At 41.9% G+C, this 21202-nt stretch overlaps 1 protein-coding gene across 1 annotated transcript in view; it reads left to right on the forward strand.

Moving 5' to 3' along the window:
* Positions 1–19457, forward strand: part of gli1 (GLI family zinc finger 1) — a 55374-nt gene extending 35917 nt beyond the window's left edge. The window contains 13 exon segments of the mRNA XM_040116232.1: positions 6611–6720; positions 9308–9540; positions 9978–10079; positions 10203–10401; positions 11164–11332; positions 11571–11678; positions 12186–12326; positions 12531–12680; positions 13072–13236; positions 13560–13802; positions 13984–14296; positions 14593–16887; positions 16890–19457. Coding sequence (XP_039972166.1) covers positions 6650–6720; positions 9308–9540; positions 9978–10079; positions 10203–10401; positions 11164–11332; positions 11571–11678; positions 12186–12326; positions 12531–12680; positions 13072–13236; positions 13560–13802; positions 13984–14296; positions 14593–16887; positions 16890–17173 — 4473 coding nt within the window. The 5' untranslated portion in view covers positions 6611–6649 and the 3' untranslated portion in view covers positions 17174–19457.
* Positions 19458–21202: the final 1745 nt, after the last annotated feature.

Raw genomic sequence — 21202 nt, forward strand, 5'->3', positions numbered from 1 at the left:
TTCACAGAGTGTGGGTAAAAGGGGTAAAAAACACAGGGGAGGAGGGTAGCTGGGGGGAAAAGCAGAGAAGGGGGAGAGTCTGTGTTGGGTGGGGGGGTTAGAAAAACAAAGCCAGAATTTAAAAACAAAGTTTACCACTGAAGGAAAACAACTGGGCTAGAAAAAGTCGGCGGGTGAGGAGAGAAAGACAGAAGAGAGAAAAAAAAAAGAAAAAGTACATGAGGTAGAATCTGGACTGTGGTTGGCTGAGGGCCCGAGCCCCGCCTTCGTTCCCCCTCCCTCCGTCGCTCCGTCTCCAGCCCTAACACAACAGAATCTCCCACAAGCCCAGCCACATCAGGAACGGCTGGCTACATTATAGCTGCCATTATCGTCTCTCAAGTCATAACAGCCAGAGAACACCCACCTCGACTGCAGCTCCGCCAGGAGGGGGAGGGGCACGGGAGAGGTCGCAAGAGCAGGAATGAGCTGAGAGAGAGATAGAGAGAAAGAGAGAGAGAGAGAGAGAGAGAGGGTGGAGGCAGTGGGGGAGAAGAGGGAGCAGAAGATAGTCAGAGATAGTGATACAGAGCATGGAAAAGGCAGAATGAAAGGATGAAATTAAGGAATGAGGCTGGGGGTTAAAGACAAAATACTTTCAGATGGGTGATTACAATACACACTATACTCCTAAGACATGTGTTGAGTTTTCTTTAGGCTGTTTTGTGTTTGTAAATGCTGTCTAAGTAATACATTCTCTAGCAAACACACAACACCCACACACACTGTATACTCACATTCCCATCGTAGAGTAGAAGAGAAATGAGGTTAAGAGGAGAGGGGCTGTCAGTAAATGCCTCTTTTCACATTGGCTTGAGAGGGAGCAGGGGGAACATGTGTTAGCCCCAGTTTAATGTTACACCCAAGAGTAGAGCGGTGTAGAAGAAGATTGGAGCAGGGCCGGACCAGGCCTTTTTTTTTCCTGACAAGACCAGTGACCTGTGGAAATGTCTGTCCTCTCTGGAGACTTCCTCAGAGGGAGGAGGACTGATGCTTTATGGGAATGTCACAAATGGCCAAACTGTGCAAAACTAAACAATGTTTCTCTTTGTATACCACAAATACAAACTATCACCTGAGAACTGAATTTAGTGGGACAAATACGTATCAAAGGGCATCAGTAAAAAGTCACTTAATGCAATGTAGTGCGGTACAGCACTTTTGAAATTTATGGTGTTGATCTGATGAGAAGTAGTTAAGATAATATTACCCTTTTGGGTCCCCAGAAAGTACTAAAATAAAATTAACATACACACTGAGATATGTTCCTGTCAATTTTGATAATAAAGGGGAAGTGGTTGCTTAATTTGAGACTAAGTTGCATTTATAAGCAATAAAAATACACCCTTGCTCAATTCAACACACTCATGGGTTTCGCTGCTATAACCACATATAACACACAATATGGTGGCTAATGCTAGCTAGAGTCAGAAAACTTTGGGAAGATCTGAGTTTGCTGTATACCGGACAATAGAGAGTCAGTTCACTGACTCTTTCCTACTCGTGCTATGGCTACACCTTATCTACCTAAAGTTTGCTAACGTCAGCCACCATAAGCTAATGGTCATGCCAAGTAAGACTGTAGCAGCAAAACCCCCTGAGTGTATTGAATTGAATAAAGGTGCGTTTCATTGCTTATTGATTCAAATTTCTATTCATAAGAGGAATGTGTTCTTTCTTCTTTCAGAGGTTACATTAATCTGTAAATGTTTGATTCCCTTTCACAGAAAAGCCAGGACTAGATCTGCTCTTGTATTTAGTATTAGTTTTTGCTGAATGACGGGTCTTTACAGTGCAGCGGTTGGGTTTCTGACAGTGAATAAGTAATAGTCCATTAAGAATGCAAAACCATATTTTATGCACCGGCGGTAAGCTGTGATGGTTTGGTGACTAAGTAGGTAAACTGGAATGGAAATTTATAACGATAATCCACAGCCAGGGCTCCTTCGGCTTGTTTAAAAATATCCAGTAATTGAGGAAAGCCCAGCTAATATCACAATCCAGGAACATAAAAAGACTTCCATGAATTTGTCTCACTGTGGAAACATAGTACAGTGCCCCAAAACAGAACTATGCTCTAAAAACTCTGGGGCCACGCTAGGATTTTCATGCACCAAAGGAGATTTTTAATGCTTTTTTAAAATTCTTTCAAGCTTTTTTTATTCTTTAAGTGCTCTGTTATCTTCAGTACACTAATGCTGAATTTATTAGTTGTTTTTGTGATAATAATAATAACTTAGGGCTGTGAGAACTTATCATTGTCATTTATTGTTACTTTTAGACATTACATGGACACACTACATAACGCAGTTAGTCTATTCATTAAAAAAACCATAAACAGATAAATTAATTATTTGTTAGTTGCAACCCATATAACATACAACTTGTCTTCATACTGTGTATCCTGTTCAGCCTGTTCATTGTATAATCATGTTTTTTTTTCATACTAGTTTCATGATAGTCAGATCATATGTATGGCTGATGATGTTAAGGACAGAGTAGCTGTGCAAGATTAGAGATGTCTGGCTGTTAGGTGTGGCTTATTTGTATGGGGTGGTGATGGTGCAGGGTTAGTGTTTGAATGGGGAGGTTTTGGGTGTAGAAAGTGGCTGGACTTCCTGTCCTCATCCTCAGCTCCTTGGTTCCTGCCCAGCTCGCTGTGCCACAGTGGAGCAGACTTGTTTAGTTAGCCATGTGATTTATGGCCTTGGGGTTTCTAATATGCTGGTGCCCCATCCCTCTCAAACCTAGCACCACAAATTACACCGGGGAGCAAACTCCCTTAGAGTTTCTCAAAAAATATTGACCTAAAATAGCACAATGCCACGACACCTGTGTCAGCACCATGCATGTATGAAATCATCCATCTTTACATATACGTTAAACGTATTACAGAATACAGTATACAGTACATATATACTCAATGTGAATATGCTAATTTAATTGGCCAAATAAGTTTTTTAAGAAGCACAGTTGCTGTAATGGATCATGACCACTGACTATATTTTCTGAGGTGTTACATTATTGTACAGAACGGAATTCATAGGGAGGTAGTTGTAGTTGACGGTGGGCAAACAAAGTGTAGGACTTTTACAACGGAGACCTGGGTTCTCGACCCTCCTGTGTGATTGGTGTAGGCAACAATAGCGTTTTGGTTAAGGTGACATATAAAAACTGAACTATAAAAAGAAAAATGCCATAAAAGCCTGAGGTATCACATATGAAACAAACAAAAAATCATATGCAATTTAAATGTTCAAATATTTGTTTTGATTCTTTCAAAAGGTTCAATAAACACATTAGTTTAAAAAAATATATATTATTTTGATATTTTCTGTTAAGTATTTCATGTGTCAGGCTTTACAGGGTTAAGTTCTGTCTCCTGCTCCTAATCACGTTTTTAACATTTAACCATAAACTTCTCTAATTGACCCTTGTGCTGTGGGTGCTTCAACATAACTATAAAAAAAACAAATACCATGCTTTTCTTCTTACAAGTGGATATTGTATTGCAAACTGGATATTGTGGCGAAAATAAATGATATATGTGGCCACTTAATGTTTTCAGTATTTTGCGTCTTGGCAAGTGCGATTATCTTTCTCTCATAGCATATTTGCTGTTGCAAATTACCAGTATATATAAGTAGTTTGTAGGAGGCATGGTTGCTCAGATTTACTAAGCCTTTATGCCGTTGAATAACTCTACGGTTTCACTTAATTTACACTAATTCACTGGATAAGAGTGTAAACTGTGACAAGGAAATGAATTACACAAAACAGTCGAGTGTGTATACGTAGAGCTACAACAATGAGACTCACACACACACACTCTCTGCCTTGCTCCCATATTACACAAAAAAACATTTTTTAAAAAACATTTCAGCTTGCTTAAGGTGGCCTCATACATTACTCACTGTTACTCTGAGATCTGCCTCCATTTATCACGTCAAACACACTCTCTCCAACACAAACATATACACAGACACACGCTGCACTGCAATTACACTTGTCTCCTAAACTCTCTTCTCAGACACACCTGCCCATGGGCTTACACAGTACAAACTGCTTCTAGTATATTCACAGTAACATTCACTCTTTCACACACCCACACACCCACACACACACACACACACACATCCTCTTAAGACTTGGTGGCCACTGGATTATTATGTTACCTCCTGGCGAGACTGACAGGTGTGTGTCAGTATGTGTGTGAGCGTGTATGTGTGTCTCAGGCTGTCTGGGGACCCCCTTCTTGGTATTTATTAGTTCTGGACAGCTGAGGTGCTCGGCGAGATCTCTATTTAGCACTTCCGCCTAATTATCATTCACACATCCGAAGCTGGCACTGAATATGTGCAATTAGCCCCGGACCGCCCACGTCATTTAGCCACTGGCTAACTTTGCGTACCAAATCCCCCTTGTGGCTTGTGGGTTTAAGTAGGTCCCTCCTGCCCTTTTAACACTTGTGCTACTGCATTACGGGCCTGGCAACCTGTTTCACTCAAACCACAGAGCTTTCATCTGCAGTGGACAGCAGCTTTCCCGGACTGGTTTTGAACACTTGTCACATGAACAACAGCAATGTGATATTTTGATTCCCCGTGCATGACAAGGACTTTAGGACAGAGCTAAAGAATGTTGCACCAGAAAGACAGACTTGAAAACGAAATAAATACAAATACAGCAAAAAAGATGCATTTACACAAACATGTTTAGAAGTAAAGGTGTAAAAAGGCTATAGCCTTTCTCCATCTGTGGTAGTTATGACATCAGTGAATGCAGTAATTTCTTGGTCCTAATTACCTCTATAAACATGTAAGAGCCCTCACTTCCAACTATTAGTACTTGCACTGATGCGGTTGGATGTAATGAGCAGGTGCTTGTTCCTGAGATCTCTCAGCTAGAATTACCTTACACATACACTCCCGCTGAAAGATATTGTCTCAATATGAGTTTCATACAAAAAGCTGCTCTGTTTCTACTCTCATTTTACTTTGTTTTTGGTACCAGCATCTGTCAATTGTTTTTCTTTTTAAGCTTCAAGGCGAAACCGAGACATTCTTCTTCTGTATGTCTTTTCCATGTTGATCACCACTTTCCAGGATGGGCAGGTGCGTCAGGTTTTTACTGTCTGTCAGCAGCGTTTGATTTGCAAGACTCTGTTTAGATGAGAGATTAAAGCCAAGCCCACAGTTTGTGTCACGAGATTTCGTGTAATCTGTAGGAGTGTGTCAGGGCACATCAGTACAATAACATGACTTCCCTTTAAAGTCTCTATAACATATACAGTTATCTCTGGTGGGAGCAGGGCGTTTTTAAGGTTTTTATTTATCTCAAGTCCATTAAAAACACAAAGGTAAAAACATGACTGGGAAAACAGGATTGAAGCAAAAAATGTGAGTTATCCTTCTGTGCAGATACTTTGTCTGTTCCTTATACCAGCCCAAATAACCATTAAGGAACATTAATTTTAATTTTAGGTAGTAATTATACTTGTGCATGTCATGGTTCATCTATCCATACAGAGGTTTAGATGCTTATATTTCTATAAAAATCTAAAGCTACAGAAGGGGAACTCTTGCACTGTGGTTTGTTTGCTCCAGATGTTTACCAGATTCTAAATTCACAACAGTTGTTTTAGTCCTGTATTTGTGTCCTCTCAAAGACTTTTAAGGGCTCTCAAAGTACACTGTTAAAAAGAGTCAAACAACCCCCATTTCATACTGAAATTAACACTTCAACCACTGCGCAACACATTAAATCATATTGTATGTTAACAACATATGTAATGGAGATTGCCTCCAGTTCAAATGCAAACAGTTCCTCATAATGTTATGGACAGACTGTGGTTGTTGGATTTTCCTTGGGTTGTTGTTGTTGTATTATTGGTTTCCCTATTATTTCCATTGCATATTTTTGGAAAAAAAAGTTTTTATTCATATGGGACTGACTGCAGCTATGAAACTTTGTGAAATAAAGATATTCTATTCCAAACATTAACTAATAGAACAAAATATTATGTATTTAAGCAGCTATAAAATCACCTGGACCACCTACAAAAATGTAAATCTATGAATGCTTTAACACATTCCTCACTTTGAGCACTTTAATTTTTAATGCTTAACAAAAGTTGACTTCTAGTCTCTCTATTTCACTTCCTTTAAGTAAAATTTTGAACGCAGGATTTCAAATGTTAACATAACATGTTTTTAACATAAACTCTAAATATTTTTACAACGGGTTTAATTCTATTTCTACTGTGTAATTTAAATTTCTACTTTTACTTAAGTAATGGATTTATTACTTTATACCAGCTCTATTCAAAATAAGTATGACTCAAGATTTTCAGAGAGAGCTTATTTTGCCTTTGAACTGTTTTACTTGGTTTGGTTTGGTTTGGTTTGTTATTAACATCCTACAGACTCAGACTTTTTTTTTTTCCCCCCAACCACAATTGTTTTTGTCTATTTGACTTTTCTCTCTAGTGTTTAGTTTTTGTTTGGTTGTGTTGGGTTTGTTTGGATTTCCTCTCTTCAGTCTAACTGTGTCCTTGTCTCTTGTGTGTCAGGTCCAGGGTGTAAGGGGCGCAGTAGGTCTCAGAGCTCCAATGCCAGTGGACATGCAGCCACACCAGGGGCTGTATCACTACGAGACCTCACCCAGCCAACCCTCCAGAGGGTAAGACAGCCGTTAGCCGCAGAGTCATGAGTGCGGACACTACTCTGCATTTGAACCTTTATTTTGTCAGGGCGAAATCCACAACTATTTTACAAGAGAAAAACTTTTTTTGGGAAATGTGATTAATTGTTTTCTTTCTGAGAGTAAGATGAGCAGGTTAATACCACTCTCATGTCTGTGTGTTACATAAGTAGCTGGAGTCAGGACATGGTTAGCCTAGCTTAGCACAAAGACTGGAAACGGGGGAACAGCTAGCCTGGCTCACTCCAAACTTAGAAAGTATTGATCTCTTAACTTTTTGACCAAGAATTGAGTCCAAGATACTTTTTTTCTTTTTTCTTTTTTTCCAAATAGTATTTTTGGTATTTCTGTACCACACTTTTTTTTAATGTATCAGCCCACATATATAAAAATACTGATATATCTGTGAAAGGTGATATCAATAAGGGCCTGCTCGATTAATGCAGGCTCTAGTTACGTGTTGGAGCTATTGCTTGATGAACAAAGGTTTATCCATCCTCCCATTACCTCTGTGCAGCATCTCCGGGAAGAGCACGGGTTGCCATATACGGTCAGTGAGCACAGGTTTTGGTCCGTGCGCAGGCATGAAGGTATCAAACCTGGAGAGCGCACAGTGACAACGAGGCTTTGGTAAACTGCGCACATTCACTGAGCCTAACTGTTGTTCGCCAAGACTTCTATATGTTCTTTATATTTCTGGTTACCCACAGGTCGGTAGGTTTATTTTTGAACTTTGGACGAAGCCAGATGAGCTGTTTTTTGTTGTTTCCAGTCTTTATTCTATGATTGATACTGATCTTCTGATCTCACTCTTGGAAAGAAAGAAAATAAGACTATTTTCCAAGTTATTGAACTCTCTGCTCTTGCTACAACTAGTCATCTCTTTCTTTTGGCACGCATGTCATTCCTTTTAGTCAAAAAACAACCAGCAATCACAGCAGCTCCCTCTATAGAAAGCAGAAATTATATGCATCTTGAACGACCAGAAATTGTTCCAGTTTTAACACAGAGATATTATGAGGGCGCAGAAGCAATTGTTGTGGACACAGTACTAGCTCAGCCCCTCACTCCTCCCCCTGTCCCCCTCTCCTCCCCCCTCCCTTCCTCATGCCACCCAGGTTGCGGGTGGACTCGGCCTCTCTCTGACAGCTGCTAATTACAGGCTGACCAGGCCCCGCTGCGCTCTGCATGACTGCCTCGCGCCCCGCTCAGGTTACCCAGAGTGAGGGAGAAGCAGAGAGAGTTGGAGAGAAAGGTGGCTGTGCAGGACAGAGAAAGACAGAGGAGCCAGGAGGAGGCGGAGGAGGGAGAAAGGAAGAGGAGATAGAAAGAGACAGAAATGACAGAGGGGGTAGAGAGAGAAAGAGAGGGAGAAACAGAGAAATAGAACAGAAGGGATGAATGGGAGAAGAGAAAGGACTGAGAATAGGAGGGAGGTAAATTCGGGGGGAACCAGCACAGTGGATTAGAGAGGACAGATTAAGCTCCTGTGTGGAATAAATGTTGTGGTGAAAGAATTCAAGAACTGAAAGGAAGTCTTAGGAGAAGGTGGGTAGATGAAGTCTGCCCATTTAGGAGAGGAGCAGGAGGGAGAGAGAGACAGAGCAGAGGAACAGGAGAGACCGAGTTTGAACTAGCTAAGTAAGCCTGAGGAAAGGTCAGCGAATACATTGAAATTCATGAGAGCACTGGAAAGTTCCAATGAAGCTTCACTTCTAGTTTGGAAGGGGAAAACCCAGATGAGTAAATTTCCACGGTGTAGACTAGGATAAGGGCTATACGCCATCTACTGGTGAGCGGGAGACAGCACAGCAGATTAGCGTGAGGATGGGAATCTGGATTTTTTTTTTTTTCTCCTTGAGTTCAGGTCCTCAGACAGTGCTTTTTTTTTTTTTTCCTGGGCTGGCATCTAAAACACTGTCCCTGCTTCTATAAATGCTTTAGCTTCAAGATGAGGCTGTGTTTATAGAAGCTTCTATCACCTATCAGGGCTCAAAAGTGACACATGTAGGAAATACAAGAAGATTTTCCAAAACACACAAGTAATACGCTAATTAAATACTCTTTCAAAATGTATTAAGTATTCAGGTATTTATTTATTATTTTTTGTGACATTTTAAATAATTATTTCATTTCTAATTTATAACAAATGTCCTTGATGTCTGATGTCTTCTGCCTCTCAGTGACTTGCAACACTGATGACCACTCCTTTTAAAATCTCTTTTATTACATTAGAAAAAGTACAGAGTTTTGAGCCCAGAGCGCCTCATCCTCAGGTACAAAGGATTAGGAATTTTAAAGAGTGAGAACATTGCTGTGTGTCAATAAGAGTCGGAAATCATAATTACAGGACAAGAAAGATGCGCTGCAGGTGATGTGTTGCACATTTATTGCTTCACGGATACTTACAGATACTTACTCTGACATTTTTAAACACCAAAAATAAGCCAGTGCACTATATTCTATAATTTTTTTTACAGCTCCCAATGCAGTGGCAATTTTTCAAAATACTTTATTTTTCCAAATTTCGATATTTATGATTTAAGTGTTTCTATGATATTTGCAGCCTAGTCCCATCAGACCAGTCTCCCTACAGTGATGCGTCTTCGCTGCATGCCCCGCTCCTCAACGGCCCTCCCCAGGACTGCCGAGCTATGTATAATCCCATGACTCCCAGTATGACTCATGGATCAGGACCAGGACAGGGGATTGGCCACTGCATGGATCAATATATGAGGCCACCTCAGGCCCCACCGCCCCACAGTATGATGGGTCACAGGGGCATGCCGCCCACAGAAAGTGAGTCAGAGTATCTTTTACATCTCCTGAATCTCACATCTGCTACTGATTTGAACTTAAAGATACCTGAGAGACTACAATAGGAAAGATCAACAACCAACAGTAGACTAATTGTACTGCTGAGAAATAAATCTGTCTCTTACTCTACAATGTTTGGAATTGCATAAAAACAGCAGTGTGGACAAATCAAAATTACTCACATAACCTATTTTGAACTAGAGATAAAAAATAGACCCTGTAGGTGACAGAAGTTCTCCTTTCCTGCTCAACCAAGTAGTATCTGTTGGAGGCAAAGGACTGCATGTCAACATAATGTGTTGTGGAGATTTTGAACATTGTGCACACTGGCTCAGTAGCCATGAAACTTTACGTCTGTTTCACAACTTGAGAGATGTTAATGTTGATGTCTGTTTCTGTCTGTCCTTAATGCCTTACAGGTGGCAATAGCACCCCCTTCTGTAACCAGAACAACATGATGTCCGCTCATCATAACTTCTGCCAGGTTCAGCCTGGCTCTGATCAGATTGGGTCTGGTGATGGTAAGGAAGCACTCACATATAAGCGTGGAAGTGGTGTGCACTCTTTGAATTTAAATTAAAAAAAAAAAAATCTTTATCAACAAAGTTAACCCTCCTGCTCTTGTTGTCCTCTGGCCCATGTAGGCTCCAGGTTCTCCACACCTCGTTCCATGCTGAAGCTGAGTAAAAAGAGAGCTCTGTCCATCTCTCCTCTGTCTGATGCTAGTGTAGACCTGCAGACGGTAATCCGTACATCACCCAACTCTTTGGTGGCCTTTGTCAACTCTCGCTGCAACCCCAATGGAGCCAGCTCCTATGGCCATCTCTCTGTGAGCGCCATGAGGTCAGATATTTCTCTACTCCATATATTAAGGTCAACTGGGCATTTGAAAGTCAGCAGAAATATCGCCCTCTCTTACCTTCTCAATCATCAGCTACACACTAGTAAGGTGTAATGTCGAAGGTATTGGATGAAAAGTAATCTGCTGCACATTGCATGATTTTATAAGACCCTCCCAATACTCATTATTATGCTTCAAGGCCGGGAGTTCGTGGTTACTTCCTTTCCCCTCATTTGGCCACATTCCTACACCAACATTTATCACCCAACAGGTGGTGAGCGTGAGGCAGCGAAACCTGTAAAGCCACCACAGATGGTGAAAAAAAAAAGATAGCTAGATGATGAACTGCAATAAAAATAAATTATAGAATTAATCAAGAGTTCTGCGAAAAAATCACATGGTCAGCCATGCTTGTTGTCCCCACTTGAGAGCTGTAAGCTAGCAGGCCAGTTGCTCAGCAAATAGGGTGATAAAGATATTTCCACACAGGTAGCCAAATGTACCAAGGCGAATGAGTTAAATAATAAAGAAAAATAATGAGAAAAAGTTAAACTAAAAGTTACATATACCCGTATTATAAGAAAATCATAGTACACAAATATTAATCATCATCTCATACAAATGTCCACATTCACCTATGTATTTTAATATTCCAGCAACCTGGCCACACCTTGTATAAACTTTGATTGATGTGAATACCTCACTGGTTCCATCAGCTCTTGTTCTTCTCGAGTTGTCATATTGTCTTTTCTGTGACTCTGCAGTCCGTCCCTGGGTTATTCCAGCAATATAAACTGCCAATCCAGACAACAAGGTTCCATGTATGGTGGAGGCGGGGGGACACCTCTGGGTGGACACACACCAGGTCCCTGCCAAGCTTCCCGCTTACCTCCACACAATCCTCGGCTCCACGCTCCACCCAAGCATGGACATGTAAGACAGCTCTCTCAATCACTTCACAAAGCGGTCAGAGCAATTCAGTATCAGGGCACCTTCTGTTACTGACAGCCGGGAGAGGATGGATGGGAGGTGGGAATAGGAAGCTAAGGCAGGCCTACTATAAGGGGAATTAAAATCTGCGTTAACTGTATGAATGTGGATGACTTTGAGAGACAGATACAGAATTTGCAAGAGAGATGCAATACAGTACGACGTGTGTGTTGTTGTGTAGCTGAAAACAGAGCCAGGTCTGGGCGGTGTGATGGATGGCATGAATGTGAAGAGCCTGGAGGAGAGGTCGGAGGGAGATGTGGCTAGTCCTTCTTCCACTGGCACTCAGGTACAGTAACGGTCTCATAATTTGAAAGTTATTTCCCCTGTCCCACATTTACATTTTAGTTTTCGGCCATAGATGTGTCAAATACTCATGCAGGAATAGAGAAGCTATTCTCTGTGCCTGATGTCAGAATGAAGTGTATTCAAGAACAGTAGGTGGAGGTCAAGAATTGCTCTTGGTATAAATGTTTTAGCACTTTTGACAAATACTGCAGGTATTGTTTCAAAATATGACATTTTTCTTGCCAAAAATAATGCAGTCATCACATGCAAAGATAAACTTTTTGCAGATTTTACAGTCTGTTTTTATGTGGCTGTAGTTGGAAAAGAATCTTCATCGTTTCAGCAGTGGATGACATGACTGGCTGATAAATAATATGTATTGTAAGACAAATGTTGGGTAGTGGGTTTAAGATAAATGGATATAGTAAAACTTGATATATGTTTGTCCAGTACTTCTTTTTTTAAACTTGAACCCTTTTTTTTTTCTTCTTCGGTTTGTGCACATCAGGACCCTCTCCTGGGTCTACTGGATGGCAGAGATGACTTGGACAAAGAGGATGGGAAACCTGAGCCGGAGGCCGTCTACGAAACTAACTGTCGCTGGGAAAGCTGCAACAAGGAATTTGACACACAAGACCAGCTCGTTCATGTAAGAAATATTGACCTATAGACACTGCAGGTTGGGGAAACAACAGAGGGAAAAATAAAAAAAATGTAGTGCTCCCGAACAAATCCAAGGTTACATTTTCATATTCCACTTAATCCTTCTGTATTGAATACTTTTATAAAAGTTATCTACAGTATATCACTGTGATTATTAATGTGTCTCCCTGTTTGTTTGTTTACTTTGCAGCACATCAACAATGAGCACATCCATGGAGAGAAGAAGGAGTTTGTGTGTCACTGGCAGGAGTGCTCTCGAGAACAGAGGCCTTTCAAAGCCCAGTACATGCTGGTGGTTCATATGCGCAGACACACGGGAGAGAAGCCACACAAGTGCACTGTGAGTCGATCTTTAGGCTCTATCTCGTCTATCTTTCACTAAGCAGCACATTAGAACCTTTTTTTCCCCTTTCTCCCCTTTGAAGAACATAATAATGCCTCTATTTTGGTTTCAATATGAAACTCATTAGGAACAGGCTTTCAGGGGTCGAAAGCCTTGTTCGAAATATTATTGCAAGGGGGAAAAAAAATAATAATCCTGTATAAAGCTCTTGCAACTACACTGAATGTACTGTAGCTCAAATACAGTATGACTGTAGGATTTAAAGCCTGTAGGTGAAACTTTCATTGATGGCTATTTCAGTTTTTACTGTTATTAGTTTAGACTATTTGAAGGTGCTTTCTGTACTGCAACTTGGCGTACAAAACAACTATTTATATTTCTTTTTTAGTTTGAAGGCTGTAACAAGGCCTACTCTCGCCTGGAAAATTTGAAGACCCACCTGCGCTCTCACACTGGCGAGAAACCATACGTGTGTGAACATGAAGGGTGCAACAAGGCCTTCTCCAATGCTTCAGACCGGGCGAAGCACCAGAACCGAACTCACTCCAATGAGGTACTGTAGTATAGATCACTGAAAAGTAAAAAAGTAATTTTAACTGCATAGCTTCACAGCTGATATAAGTATTTGTTTTGGCTATGTACATTAGCACTTATAATACCATAGCAAACCATACGTAATCAATCCAAGGCAGATAAGCGATCATTAGATTTTTTTTTTACTCAAATAAGGTAATATGGGAGTCTGGTGGAGATACGCACTTATGCAAATATTTTGTATATTCACAATGTCAGGTTTAAAAAAAGGAGGACATAGAAACTTATGCGAACCGTTTTCAGTAGTTTGTGTGTATTGACTGACACCTTGCTCTTTTGCAGAAACCTTATGTATGTAAGATCCCTGGCTGCACTAAGCGATACACAGATCCGAGCTCTCTGCGCAAACATGTGAAGACGGTTCACGGCCCTGAGGCCCACATCACCAAGAAGCATCGTGGAGACACAGGCCCTCGACCCCCTGGCTCGGCTATGACCCCTGGAGGCCAGAATTCTGAACTGCTGCTGGAGAAAGAGGAGACACGCAGGGAGGACTGCAAACTGCTGGCTCCTGAGACTGCTCTGGTGAGTGCAAAATTTTATTTATTGTCTGTAAGGTTTTTTCAATATAAGAAAATAACCAAAACTCCCAGTTAAGGGCACCACATCCATTTTTTTTTAGCCCATTTGATACAAATCACATATAATATAAGAGTTGTCAGTAATTCAAAGTATGCATGGCAATACATTACATTACTTCTTTCAGAAATCCCAGCCAAGTCCTGGTGGTCAGTCATCCTGCAGTAGCGAACGTTCTCCACTGGGGAGCGCCAACAACAATGACAGCGGTGTGGAGATGAACCTAAATGCAGCAGGCAGCTTAGAGGATCTCACAGCACTGGAGGATGGAATAGCTGGTGGAGGAGGAGGAGGGGAGCCAGGAAGTGTAGGAGGAGCAATGGGAATGTCAGCACAGGCTTTGAAGAGGCTGGAGAACCTGAAGATTGACAAACTGAAGCAAATCCGCAGGCCTACCCCTCCTGGCCGCTGTGCTAGCAACAAGCTCCCAACACTTCCTGGTAAATTCTACAATGAAATTATACATAAATAATCAGATTTTTGTAGTTATGGGCATATTCTTTTTTTATATTGATTTGATGTTAAAGTGCAAATTGTTGCACAAAATAGAATTTTTCTACCGGGCTGAAGTATGATGATACAACATAACAAACCTATGACTGATAAAAGGGTCAGGGATGTTACAATGGGACATTATAATTCTTCACAATCAAATCAAATGAAATCAAAATAAACATTCTTGGTTTCTATTGATGAAATATCTCTAAGCTCTATCGTCTTGGACATATATTTTCAGGTACAGGGGAGAATATGGGAATGTGCGCACCTTCTCCACTCCTCTCAAATCGTCGTGTTATGGAGCTGTCTAACCATGAGTTAGGAGGTGGAACTTCGATTGGCTGCTCTACTAATGACAGGAGAGGAAGCGGCACCAGCAGCCTAAGCTCTGCATATACCGTCAGCCGTCGCTCCTCCATGGTGTCTCCTTACCTGTCCAGCCGGCGCTCCAGTGAGGTCTCACAAATGGGAGGAACAGGAGGGGGAGGATGTCACCTCCTTGGCCCAGAGCAGAGTGGGGGAGACCCCCTCTCTCCTGAGACCAATCGCAGACGAGCTCCATGTCCTGGAGGAGGAGGATTGCCAGGTCTTCCTAATTTAACACCCGCCCAGCAATACAGCTTAAAGGCCAAATATGCTGCAGCAACGGGTGGGCCACCACCCACTCCTTTACCCAATATGGAGCAGCCAGGAAATCCAGGCAGAAGAGGAGGGGTTTTGAGTGAGTACCAGGGGCAGCCTCTGCCTCCTTTCCTTCAACATGGTGGTCCACGTAGGCACAGTGCAAACACAGAGTATGGCACTGGTGTTATCTACCCTCACCAGGCTCCAGGCAACAACAGCCGGCGAGCTAGTGACCCGGTTCGATCGGCAGCAGATCCACAAGCCCTCACAAAGCGCTTCAATAGCCTTAATAATGTAGCCATGTTGAGCCGGAGGAATGCACTGCAACACCGTGGCTCTGACACCAGTCTTGCCCGCCAAATGTACTCCCCTCGGCCGCCTAGCATTACAGAGAACGTAATGATGGAGGCTATGGGTATGGAGCCCCACCTTGCCCCTATTGATGCCAGGGATCGTTCTATGATGATGCCCCCTGGAGAAAGAAGCTTTATGGGATACCAGCAACAGCATCAAACTGTTGGAGGAGTTGGAGGTGGAGGTCCTCTTTCAAACCAACTGTCCCCGAGCCATGACTCCCTGGGCTGTCCAGAACAGGGTTACATACAGGGGCACTACCAGAACCAGGGAGGGGAAGTCACTTCTAGGGCTGGTGGAAATCCAATGGGCCAAGCAAGGCCTATTCACCCAGAGGGCATGTCCAATACACTTCTCCAGCAAGCTGAGTACAGTATGAGCACCTGCCAGCTCAGTCCCTCAGGTGCTCATTATCCGAGCATAGGCCAGGGTGGTGACGCTGGGGGCCCTTGGAGTGACACACACAGCCAAGTCCAAACTTCCAGCCATTCTCTCCAAAACCAGCGAGGAATGCAGTATTCAGATCCCACCCTGCAGTCTCAACAGACACAAGCCCACTTCAGCAATCCGACAGGCCTCTATAACGGTCCTGATGGAACCCACAAACTCACCATCAAGCCTGAACAGCAATTCCACCCCGGGATGGGAGGCCGAGATGCCTGTCAAAGTGCCAAGCTCCAACAGCAGCGAATGCTCCTCCAGCAGACTCAGGGTTACCCACAACAGACAGGCCAGGTTATGATGAGGAACTCAAACAATCCCAGCTGTGACTTTCAAGGGCAGAGCCAAAGCTCTTACCCCAGTAGAGGGGGGTTGAGTTTGGGTTGCGCTGGTTCTGCTCTTTCAGATGGGCAGAGGTCAGAAACACCCATGATGCAGGTGAAGGAAATGATGGTCAGGAACTATGTACAGTCGCAGCAAGCACTCATGTGGGAGCAGCAACAAGAACAGCAGCAACAGCAGCAGCAGACTGGAATAAAACCTACTTCTCTTTCTGACAATATGGATATGAGTGGCCAGACCGCGATGATGCAGCACAGTCCACAGCACCAAAACCAGAATCTTTATTCCAACCAGCCCTATGCTTCCTATCCCAACCAGAACCTGGTCATGAGCCCTTCAGCCCACAACCGAGGACCCAGCTCCGTGACACCTAAAGACCAGCAGCTGACAGGTCTCCCAGGCTCATGCTATGGCCAGGAGATGGTGGTCCCCAGGCCTCCTCAGGGACAGAAACCTCTCAGCCGCCAGAACAGCCTGTCACAGGTAGGAGGAGGCTACCTGGGCAGCCCACCCCACCTCAGCCCTGTCCACTCTACTTCCAGCCCTAGACGAGTGGTCAGATTGCCTCCAGTCCAGCATCCACAGCACCCACAAAATGAGATGTTTGCTCCTTCCAATAACAATAACATGTACTACTCGGGTCAGATCAACATGGATATGGAGAAACACATGGACTCCCAGAATGGGCCTTGTATAAACCAGCAGCATAGTATGGCGTCCAACCTGGATTCAACAGGTGGCACTAAGTCTGCCCCCATGGCTCCCTATCCTGAGTCCGGCCCGTCTCCAATGCCTTAGAAAACCTGGACCTGGACAATGCTCGCATAGACTTCACCTCCATCATTGATGATGCTGAGTCTTCCTCGTTCAGCCCAGTCAACAATCCCCTCCAGGGTCAGCCGGGATCTTCCTCCCAGGCCTCATCACGCCTCACCACCCCTCAGACTTCTGTCAGCCTAGCTGCGGGCTCTGGCCTGTCCAACATGGCTGTCGGTGACATGACGTCCATGCTTACCTCGTTGGCTGGGGAAAATAAATACCTGAACACACTGTCTTAGAAGACAACTTTTGGGCAACTTAGCATAACAATCAAACTGAGGACTTGGCAAGGTCTTAATGTAACCAGCCCGGGGTTTAAAACACTTCTGTTGTACATACTATATAGCAACAGTCCTGTTGCTTATAGTGATGTTCTCTTGGACATTGCAAGAAAAGTTCAGTTAGGGTAAGTCAGAAAAACTTTTGAATGGAACATTTCATGTAATGGATCATTAGTCTGGGCTGTTTTATACATCCCCCTAAAGCCTTTATACATAAACCCAACACATTAACCCTTGTTCGAGCCAGGATCCTGAACTGGCAAGGGCTCTGTTGCTACTGGATACCCATGTAAAAGAAATAATGATATGTTGTAATGCATGCTGGTTAAAAGTTGAGACTAAGCTACTTATGTGGTCCCATCACGGGTTTCAAATTTGTAGGAATCCCCACCCTAAACCTTAAAGCCAAAGGTGCCTGATCAATCTCTTTCCTTGCTGTATTCTTCGCTCACTATCTTGGTACTTGGTATTTTTCTGTGCCTTAGACACAGACTTATACGCCTGATATGAAACTGATACTGAACTTTTTCCAAACAGGCATTCCAGTCACATAGGACTGTGACAACAGTGGGGCAGAGAAGGATACATGTAAATAAGTTTTATATACATTTATATATGTTGTGTATATGACAATGACACATTGGATAAATCATCCCCTGTCTCATGATTGACTGCTTGGATTCTGAAGGCCAATGTTCAGATGGGAGCTGGTAAGATGGTTGTTCAAAAGGATGAGAAAGATATGCTTTTAGTAATTGAGAAATAATTTCTCGGTGCTACTATTAATCTGTATTGCTAGGGATTTGTTCCTTGTCATGAATGTCACACTCTGTTCCAGTGGCATATCAGTGTTCCCACACATGCACAAATGCAGACGCAGACACACACATAGTGTTCCCACACATGCGCAAATGCAAACACAGACACACACATAGCCTACACACAGACACTCAGGACTTGTTTGAATCTTTGGTATTCAAGTTATGTTGTAATTGCCTTTCCAGACAGAGAGTTTGCACTCCACATTTTTACTGTAAGTCTTTCTAAAGCAGCTGTGGACATTTATCATTGGTGTTTATAACTGCAAAACAGAGGGTGCCTTGCTCATTCTAAGGTACGTACATGGGGAATAATGAGTAAAGCTCAAATACGATCTGTGTGCAACAATCCCGTCCCCTTTATAATATGTCTGATATATTCAAAAATACTGCCTTTCTTCAGCATTAACCAGACCCTACGACTCGTACATGACTCAGCTGAGGATGACGGCTTTTTAAATGAAACCCGAGTCGGCTGGTTTGTAGTTGTTAACAGATCAGTTATAGTTGCCTATATTTGAGAAACTGGGGTACATTCATAGCACAGTGCGGCTGCACTTCGGCACGAATCCCAAAGAGGAGTTATTTGAAAAAAAAAATCAGCATTACTAATTCAGGATAGGGGATCAAGACGCAGGAATTTTATCAATTGCTACCACTGTAGTAAAATAAATATTGTATAGGTACACTGAGGTACTTTTGTGCGACTGTTGAGCTGTATCATATGAAAGAAGGCTGCAGCCCTTGGCAGTAGAACTAATTTTACACTGTGGCTTTGCACTGACTGTAGCACTGTGTAGAAAGGTCTCTGTCTCTTATGACTCTTCACATGAACCTCATTTTGATAAGAATAAAGAATTATCACAGTATTTTTAAAAAGTCATTGAAGAACACCTCTGAGCACAGCTAGATTCAATAAGGCCACATGAAAGTATTGCTGAAGCATGTTATGTGACTTTTAGAGTTAAACGGTAACTTCACTTCAAAAGTATTACTGAGCATTAGCAGGAATGAACATTTCTTCATTTTGGAAAAAGTGTACAACCTACCAAAGACACATTAAAATGACTGAGAAAAAGATGCACAAATAGTCTATTTTAACACAACACTAACACTAGCAATAAGCAAATTGACTGATAGTGCTGTCTGTTCTTTAGAATGTATGAGATGTTTTGTATAAAATTATCTTTTTATATTAATGAACTTTATGGATGTTGCCTTCCATGTTTGTGTGTGTGTGTGTGTGTGTGTGTGTGTGTGTGTGTGTGTGTGTGTGTGTGTGTGTGTGTGTGTGTTTTTTTTTATAACTGTTATCCTTCAGTCTGACTTTTTTGCTGGCAAAAGATTATCACCTTTAGCAACAGAAAGCTATAATAGTAGCATTAACTATAATAGACAAAAGCCAAGTGTTATATTTTGTGTACAATTTTCTACATTTTTATACAAATGTGCTTTATTTTACCAGTTTATGAATAAACATGTTCAGTTTGGGATGGATGCAGAATGTTTGTCAAACTTTTTTTTTATGTCTGTTATTGCAAAGCAATGTGTTACAGCACTCACAGCTACTACTCAAATTGCTCTAATGAGCCATGTCTGCAAATTTTAAAGTTCAAGGAGGTTTGTCTCAGGCTCATGTGATATCATTGTGATTTTAGGACGAGGAGTTAAAGATCCATAGAATAAGTCTCCAGGTAAAGACATGGGTATAATGCCTGCTCTGCTTGATGATATTTGTTTCTGCGCCTGGTGGATTAATGTAGTGACTCCTTTCCTCCAATAGAGTGCAGTACTGTCTGAGAACAAGCACAGATATAGCCTACAGTATTTCTATTTCATTCACTTCAAATGAAGGCCCAGAGCATAACTTGAATGCAGAACTCCCTTGTACTATCTGTTTTGCATAATTGTGATCCAGCATAATTCACCCCATGATTACTAAGTGTCTAACCGACCTGCCAAACAGTGGATATTAATCCAAAATAATTGTTCCTTTTCCCACAGGCTGATTGGAAAACCGCTTGTTATAAATATGATTTAGACCTGCCTGTCATGGCAGCCTAGTATGAGCTACAGTGATCTACTAGGCTGCTACAATAAGTAAGCGTATGAGCGTTAAAAATGGCCGATGTTGGTGACGTCATTGCCTGGACGGGCTTACTGTGGTTAATGGGAACTGGCACTGTGGGCTGCTGAATGCTATAAGAAAGAAAAACTACACAAATCTTGCTTGTAAAATATTATCAAAATCACATATATGCTTTAAAACACATCATATAAGTGGCTGATGGGAAAATTGGGAGAAGAAATGGGAGTAAAAAAACTTCATACCCATGATACTGTTTCATATGGTACTGTACACCAGTGGTTCCCAATCTTTTTGGGTTGTGACTCCTTAAAATGAAGTAATGTCTATTTATACCCCACATCACAAGATATGGTGGTATGGAAGTAAGTTATGAGCAGTACAACCAAAGACTGATTTTCCCTCAGATAGAAGCAAAATTAGAGAAAAGGCAGAAGAAATAAACATAATTTTGTGTAACAGAAATATTTTTTTCCCTTCTCATCCCTTTAAGCACCCCTCATATTTATCTTTGGGTGCCATGAAGTATCTCTCCGCAGGTTGAGAACCACTGCTGTGAACTTACTTAAACTACACAGCTACAGAGGGAAAATGATAGCCTAATTATAAACAATTATAATTAACAATGAACAATTAGACCATGACTACTGAAAATATTAAAGTTATAGTCACACATCACAGTTTTCCCAAAACAGTATTCAGGTGCCCATATGTACATTGAAGCAGCTTTTTCGTGTTGTAATTATTCCTCAAGTTAATACTGTCCATTAAAAGATCCCATCTTATGGGGAAAAAAATCTTCCCTCTCTCCTTCCATGAAACAATGTATTAAAAGTATATTTGAGGTCAATACAGGGGTTCAACCATTTGAGTCAAAGACATAAAGTGGGGATCTTCCAAAGTTACTGTCTTTTTCACACAAAATTCTCTCTTTTTGTTACCATCCCTCAACTACAGCTCAACAGAGAAGCACTGTCCAGGGAAACACAAAGCGGGAATTTTATACTAAAAGACTAATTTTGGAAGGTATCCATGTGATTTTATTAACTAGACAGCTTATATTACTGCTAAAACCTCAAAGTA

Source organism: Xiphias gladius, chromosome 21, assembly GCF_016859285.1.
Source record: "Xiphias gladius isolate SHS-SW01 ecotype Sanya breed wild chromosome 21, ASM1685928v1, whole genome shotgun sequence".
Classification (NCBI taxonomy): domain Eukaryota; kingdom Metazoa; phylum Chordata; class Actinopteri; order Istiophoriformes; family Xiphiidae; genus Xiphias; species Xiphias gladius.